The 7471-nt window shown below is 40.0% G+C and overlaps 2 protein-coding genes across 2 annotated transcripts in view; both read right to left on the reverse strand.

Annotated features, from left to right (window-relative positions):
- Tsg101 (tumor susceptibility 101) overlaps positions 1 to 305 on the reverse strand; it is a 28588-nt gene extending 28283 nt beyond the window's left edge. The window contains exon 1 of the mRNA XM_013019658.1: positions 110 to 305. Within this exon, the coding sequence (XP_012875112.1) occupies positions 110 to 151 (42 nt within the window). The 5' untranslated portion in view covers positions 152 to 305. The remainder of the gene's footprint in view (positions 1 to 109) is intronic.
- Positions 306 to 5102: 4797 nt separating this feature from the next.
- The window catches only part of Uevld (UEV and lactate/malate dehyrogenase domains), a 46604-nt gene continuing 44235 nt past the window's right edge, over positions 5103 to 7471 (reverse strand). Inside the window, exons 12-13 of the mRNA XM_013019532.1 lie at positions 7033 to 7177; positions 5103 to 5437 (exon numbers count right to left, since the gene is read on the reverse strand). Coding sequence (XP_012874986.1) covers positions 5270 to 5437; positions 7033 to 7177 — 313 coding nt within the window. The 3' untranslated portion in view covers positions 5103 to 5269. The remainder of the gene's footprint in view (positions 5438 to 7032; positions 7178 to 7471) is intronic.

Below are 7471 nucleotides of genomic sequence, written 5' to 3' on the forward strand. Positions count from 1 at the left end.
CGCGGCTTCCGGCCCGCTGGGGAGGCCGGTGGGGCTGGACAGGTCCCCGGGTCGGGGGCGGAAGGGAGCGGTGGGCACGCGCGGGGCCGCGAGCACGACGCGGCCTCACCTTGGACACCATTTTCTTGAGCTGGCTCTCTGACACCGCCATGACGGCCTCCTCACGACTCCCGTCCCCGCAGGCAGAGGGTCAGCCGCTGCGGGGCCGTCCCAGGCCGCCCCAGACAATCGCCAGCCGAGCGGCCTGCCCCCCACCCCCCACCTCTCACAACAGGAAGTCAGCACCATCGCGGCACTTCCGCTTCCCTTACGTCACTTCCGGGCCCGAGGTCCGGCCGAGATGGGTGGTAACCGAACGCAGCGGGACGAGCGGGGCTTGGTGGGTGTTCGGACCCCCGTCCGCTCCTGTCCTGCGGCTAGCTGGCAAATCAGAGTGGAGCCTAAAGCGTAGGGCAGGCTGGTTCTAAGGAGCGGGATTCTGGGCCGGGTAAGAGGGGCAGGTGTAGGGGAAGCCGGCGGGGCTTTCTGGAGAGCCTTCGTTCACGTGAAGCAGCTGGGCCGGCGGGGCTGTTCGCACGGACTTGTCCTAGGGACAATGACATGGGCAACTGCACTTGTAGTGCGGACTGAAGTGTTTCCCAGTTCTAACAGGATCTGCATTAGATCATGCGCAAGCGTTCTCTGATGATCAGATTTGTCTTTCGAGTTTGAAAGTCTTAACATCCTACGTTGGCAAGGGCAAAGGGTTGGAAGCTTTTCTCAGGATGCCAAGCCCTATGTCTTCTCCAAGATAACCTTTTCCTCAAAACACATGTGTGTGCCCAGATACAAAAACAGGCAGGCTGCATTCTACGTTGCCTTCTATCTGTGTCCTAGCCTGACCACCTTCCAAGACAGGTCCTTGAAGACAACCTTTTTTTCCTATCTTCATTGCCTTCGTACAGTACGTAAGTGAAATTCCCGTTCAAGTAAAGGCTCACTACGTGATTAGTCTTAGGTTTGATGATGTGAATGGATTATAGCTCTAGTGAGAATAAGGCTATGGCACTGATTCTCTTAGAAGTTAGCATCTAAGTGGAGGTCATATACACGAAGGGCCCTAATTAAAAGCATATAGAAGACTAATCATAAATACACACACACAGGCTAACCCAACAGGTATCATCATTAGATAAGTTAATTCTATAAAGTTATTTCTAATCTGTTAGTTAAAACAAAAGATTAGTCTACTGCCCTTGCAGTGCTTTTTTTTTGTTTTTGTTTTTTGTCAGTCATGGGGCTTGAACTCTAGGTCTGGGTGCTGTCCCTGAGCTTTTCAGCTCAAGGATAGCGCTCCACCACCAGAGCCACAGCATTACTTCCGGTTTTCTGGTGGTTAATTGGAGATCAATGTCTCACGGACTTTTCTGCCTAGGCTGGCTTTGAACAGCGATTCTCAGTTATCAGCCTCCTGAGTAGCTAGGATTAATTACAGGCATGAGCCACCAACGCCTGGCCCCTGCAGTTTTTTGCCTGCTTAAAAACATGGTTTTCGGGGCTGGGAAGTTGGCTCAGCGGTAGAGCACTTGCCTTGCATGCCGGAGGCCCTGGGTTCGATTCCTCAGCACCACATAAGCAAAAAAGAAAAAAGCCGGAAGTGGCGCTGTGACTCAAGTGGTAGAGCGCTAGCCTTGAACTAAAGAGCTGAGGGACAGCACTCAGGCCCAGAGTTCAGGCCCCACAACAGCAACTCCCCCCCCCAAAACAAAACAAAACATGGTTTTCAAAATGTTCTTAAAGCCACAGCATACTTATAAGTACCTTCAATTACTGCAGTTCTGCTTTTGTGAATTGGAGGAGTGCTAAGTAATAGATTTCTTATAAAGTTTTCTTAGCCAGGCATAATAGCATATGTTTGTAATCCTATTAACGGGGGAGGCGAAGGAAAAAGGGTCATACATTCATGGGGAAAAAAAGTGATAAAAGCTGGTCTTTTCATTTTGTATACAGGCTGCTTAAAATGAAATAATTAAATGTTCTGAGTGCTGTGTGAATCATACGAAAACACTAAAGAAATCAGGCATCATTAGGTCATTTTTAAATCAAGTTTATTCTTGACATTTAAAGAAAACAATGCAAATTGCAAAATAAAAATATATATCTTCTGTAGTTTCAGAGAAACATTTTAACCCAAGTCCCACTAAAAATCATAAGAGGCACTGCATGATTTTGGGAAAAAGTTAACTGATGGTGGCAATGGTCACTTCCTTATCACAGTGAACTTGCAACATAATTGTTAATGTACTTAAGCATATGTCTGATACAGAGTATTGCTTCTATTTCTTGGCCTTCCAGAGAGTGAGGACTATTACTCATCTTCAAATATTCAAATTCTAACACAATACTTGGAGAAACAGTAGGTGTTCAAGAAATATACTGTATTGAAATGTTCCATTCAGATAATCAATTTTTGGCAAGTCTATTGTAACTATTTTGCAATTGTTCATTAGAAATCAGATTTAAGAATGTATCCAATTTCTAACTACCATTTGTCTTTTTTTTTTTCTTCCAGTGCTGGGAACAAACCCAAGGCTTTGGGCATGTTAGGCAGGTGCGCTATCCTTATTTATATACACTGGGCACAAATGTGTATGGTCTTTATCCAGTTAAATCTGGGAACCTTTCCAAGCTATTAATTTTCAGCTTTCTTAAACAAGGTATATGAAATTCCATCTGCTGATCACCATTATCACTATCTACTACTAAGTAAACATTAGATTATTTCCTTTCTACCTAGGATACATGTGTCATTGACAACCCATTTGGCTTCTATTATCATGGCCAGATTTGGATTTACTTATTGTATGCCTCTAAAACATGTTGGACTTCTTCACAGTACTTACTATATTTGCAGCTGTACATTTATTTGTGAAATTTGATGACTGTGTTTCTCACAGTCTATTTTTCTTTCTTATACTAGCTTATAAGCACCAGAGGGTTTGTATCTAGTCCAGACACGTTCATCATTTGTACCTGCTTTGTAATAACTCCTATTAAGTATTAGCTAAATGATTACAAATAAACATTGGCGTCAGTATATATCCCATCCACTATTTGCTGAGGATATATCCCATAAGACAGAGAATCTTTCCAAACACTTTTTTTTTTTTTAAAGTAAGCCACTATATATGCCACGTGCTGTTACACCTGTGGTCCTAACTACTCAGAAGGCCAGGATCTGAGGATTGCAGTTAAAAGCCAGCCTGGGCAGGAAAGTCCATGAAACTATCTCCAATAAACTACTCAAAAAAGCTGGAAGTAGCACTGTGGCTCAAGTGGTAGAGCACTGGCCTTGAATAAAAGAGAGCTCAGGAACAGCACCCAGGCCAAGAGTTCAAGCCCCAAGACTGGCAAAAAATTAAAATTAAAAAAAAAAAGTTACTACAGAGAATGAAACTTTCATAGTACTCAAATCCCCAACTTTTGGGTCTTGTGATGATCATTGGCTGTTAGGACTTTTTCCCCTTTTTGGTGTCTACAAAGTTGAGGTTGTATGGATATGTAGTGTCCTTTAAAAGCCATAAGATTGTAGTTACTAAACCTCAACATTCTACTTAATAAAGTAATGATGGTAATAGTGCCTTCCTCAGTGGATTATTTTGAGGCTACAATAAATAAACCACTAATCACAATGCCTGGCACAGAAAATTACTGATTTAGCTGCTAAAATAGTTGTGTATCACAACAGTACCAACATGGTATCTTTCACATACAAAAATATTATTGTCCTACCAGTAAAGTATATGTATGCTAAGTGATTTCTTCTGCAATGATTAAAAGATTTGTTCAGAAACACCAGTCCATTCAACCTCTTTTCCCTTAATACCAATGGCTTTTCATGAAAACTTCATATTTTGACCTAATAAATGGTTTGTTATTTATTTGTCCATTAAAATATACATTTCTCTATGCTTTTACTAATACCATAGTTTGTGACATGGAAATCTTAAACATCCTAGGAAGATGTAATATAACATTTCAGAAAAATAATTCCACTAGAAATTAAATTGTATGTAATGTTTTCTTTATATGTTGAAATGTATTTTTAGTATTTTAAATTTAAAACTTTGTATTTTTATTATTTTACTATTTAAATAGATATACAGAGCCTTTAATTATTTAAAAGTAAATATAAGATTCTTTTCTAAGCACCAGGGGCTGACATCTATGATCATAGTACTCAGGGTACTGAGAAATGGGATCATTATTCAAAGCCAGCCCGGCAGACAAAAGAAGGGAATAAAGTTATGGCCCAAGAGGTAAAGTGTCAGCTGTGATCAGAAAAAGCTAAGGGAGAGGTCAAAGTCCTGACGTTCAAGCCCCAGTATAAATAATAATAATAATAAATTATTTTTGATAAATTTTTGTTTTTAGATGTACTGGGGTTTAACCTCAGAGCTTTATGCTTGCTGAGCAAGTTTGCTCTACCATTTGAGTCACTCTGCTAGTCTCTCTTTTCTAGCTTTTGGTAGTTAATGAATCATTTGAAGAGTGAAAAATAAAACACTTTGCCAACTGGATTCTGCAAAAAAAAAAAAAAAACAAAAAAACTAATACCATAAGCTGTGAATATTTGGAATGTGTACCTAGTCTTGATTTTATAAGTAAGGCCCATTCTGACCTTTCTGCTTTATGTTTATTATAAATGTCAAAGAGCAGTTGTTTAAAATTTATTTCTTACAAGGTATTTCCAAAGTGCTAAATGTGCTTGAGTTTAGGATATACAATTCAAAATTATGTACACTGAAGAATAATAGTAATCTCTGTTGTAGGTTTAAAGAACAGAATTGTTACATCAAGAACCCCAAAGCGCCGGGTGCCGGTGGCTCACTGTAATCCTAGCTACTCAGGAGGCTGATATCTGAGGATCATGGTTCAAAGCCAGCCCAGGCAGAAAAGTCTGTGAGACTCTTATCTCCAATAAACCACTAGAAAACTGGAAGTGGCACTGTGGCTCAAGTAGTAGAGCACTTGCCTTGAGCTGAAGAGCTGAGGGACAGCGCTCAGGCCCAGAGTTCAAGCCCCATGACCGACAAAAAAAAAAAAAAAAAAAGAATCCAAAAGGAAATTAGATTTTTAACTTGAACTTTTTAAAGACTCAAATTAGAAAGCTACCAAGAAACCGTCTATTTTAACCAAGCAAGGATAAGTAAAGATACAGAATTTCTCAAACTTATCTGTGCTGGCAAAATTAAATGACCTTTCTTCCTTAGGTAACTATACTTGAGAATCAAAGTTTTAACTGTTGTTGGAGACCATGGATTGTGGATGCACTGCTTTGCAGTTTCTCAGCTACTGTGTCTTCTTTCACTGTGTTTCTGATCACTTCAGATACGCCAGTGGCTCCAAGGATGCAAGGCAGACTTAAAAACACTTCACTATGTATATCGTAATATCCCTGAGATGAAAAGAGTAGGGATTATAATAGATTAATCATTCTAAAAAGTAATACAATATAATTTTCACCATTCATTTCATACATTTAAACAGTCTTGCTATGTAATCCAGGCTGGCCTTAAACTCATTATGAAGCTGGCATTGGATCTGAGATTCTCTTGCCTTAGGCTCTCATCACAAGATTCATAGTTATGTACTACCATGTCTAACTTTATTTACCAATTTTTTTTTTTTCAGTTGGTCATGGGGCTTGAACTCAGGGCCTGGTTTACCAATTGTTTTTTTTCAGTTGGTCATGGGGTTTGAACTCAGTGCCTGGGAGCTATCCCTGAGCTTTTTGTCTCTACCACTATGAACCACAGTACCACTTCTGGTTTTCTGGAAGTTAACTGAAGATAAGAGTCTCATGGACTTTCCAGCCCAGTCTGTCTTTGAATTGCAATCTTTAGATCTCAGCGTTCTGAGTAGCTAGGATTACAGGCATGAACCATGGGTGCCCATCTACTTACTTATTTCTTAAACTCAAATAATAACTTCAGAAAATTTTTGAGACATGGGAAGAACTTGGTCAAGGTATTCCCTTTATAGGTAGGTAAGCAGGCTGTCTGCAATGTGCGTTAAAAGCAGGTTGAGAGCTAAGAAAAATAAGTGGTCAGAATTTCTTGGGGAGTGGGCAGAGTAGGTGTTCTGGATAGTCAAATACGGTAACTTTTTTGTTGCTATTGTGCCAGTCCTGGGGCTTGAACTCAGAGGCTGAGAGCTGCCCCTTAGTCTTTTTGCTAGAGGCTAATTCTCTACTACTTGAGCCACAACTCCACTTCTGGCTTTTTGATGGTTAACTGGAATTAAAAGTCTTGTGAACTTTCCTGCCAAGGCTGGCTTTGAACCCCAATTCTCAGATCTCAGCTTCCTGAGTTAAAAGCTAGGCTTACAGGTATAAGCTACCAGTACCTGACAAATATAATAACTTTTCTTTCCACATTGTATTTCCGTGCTGGAAAATTCTAAATTTACAAAAATATTTGACTAAACATTTGTACCTCATTTTAGATGTCCTTTACAGAATTTATATCCTGAATAATGTGACAAAAATAAACTGGAGTAGACTAATAACCAGCTTAGGCCAGCTAGCACATCAATCAGGGTGAGTTTGTAGGCTAAAGTGACAAAAGACAACCAGAAGTTCAGGTCATGTAAACACTTCTTTTTTTTTTTTTGGGTCCGGTCGTGGGGCCTGAACTCTGGGCCTGGGCGCTGTCCCTCAGCTCTTCAGTTCAAGGCTAGTGCTCTACCACTTGAGCTACAGCACCACTTCCGGCTTTTTTCTTATGTGGTGCTGAGGAATCGAACCCAGGGCCTCAGACATGCAAGGCAAGCGCTCTACCACTGAGCCAACTTCCCAGCCCCCATATAAACACCTCTTGAGGAATCTTGAAAATTATGAAGTGAGAGAGAAACTGAGCAGAAGTCTAGAATTTCCATAGATAACAGGATAATGATACTAAAGATACCTAGATAAGAGTTTGAATAGCACATTTGCTGGTTTTACATTATTAATAGAAAAGGTCAGAATACAAGAGTGAGAGTAACTGTTACCTTTGCGAAAACTGACACAGAGTGTACTTTCTTTTTATTGTTCACAATGCTGTCAACCAGGTCAGCCACTGACAGTCCAACAGACCAGGATCTTTGACCTTTTACCCTTAATAGTTCCATTGCTCTAGGTTTTAAAGACAAAATTCTCAATAAATGTCCAAAATATACACTATTTAGTTTACATTAAGGTATAATATATTTTTATGATATGAAAATAAAAGTTATACATCAATTATTAGGCTAGCATACAGATAATTAAGAAACTTCTTTAAAACCAAACTTTTTTTAAAAATGTTAGATGTAAACTTTAGAGAAAATACAAATACCCTAATAACAGATGTTTCTTGCCACTTCTTACTATTCTTTTTTTTGTTGTTGGTTGTGGAGCTTGAACTCTGGGCCTGGGTGCTGTCCCTCAGCTCTTCAGCTCAAGGTGAGT

This window comes from Dipodomys ordii, unplaced genomic scaffold (assembly GCF_000151885.1).
Source record: "Dipodomys ordii isolate 6190 unplaced genomic scaffold, Dord_2.0 Scaffold46, whole genome shotgun sequence".
Lineage (NCBI taxonomy): Eukaryota > Metazoa > Chordata > Mammalia > Rodentia > Heteromyidae > Dipodomys > Dipodomys ordii.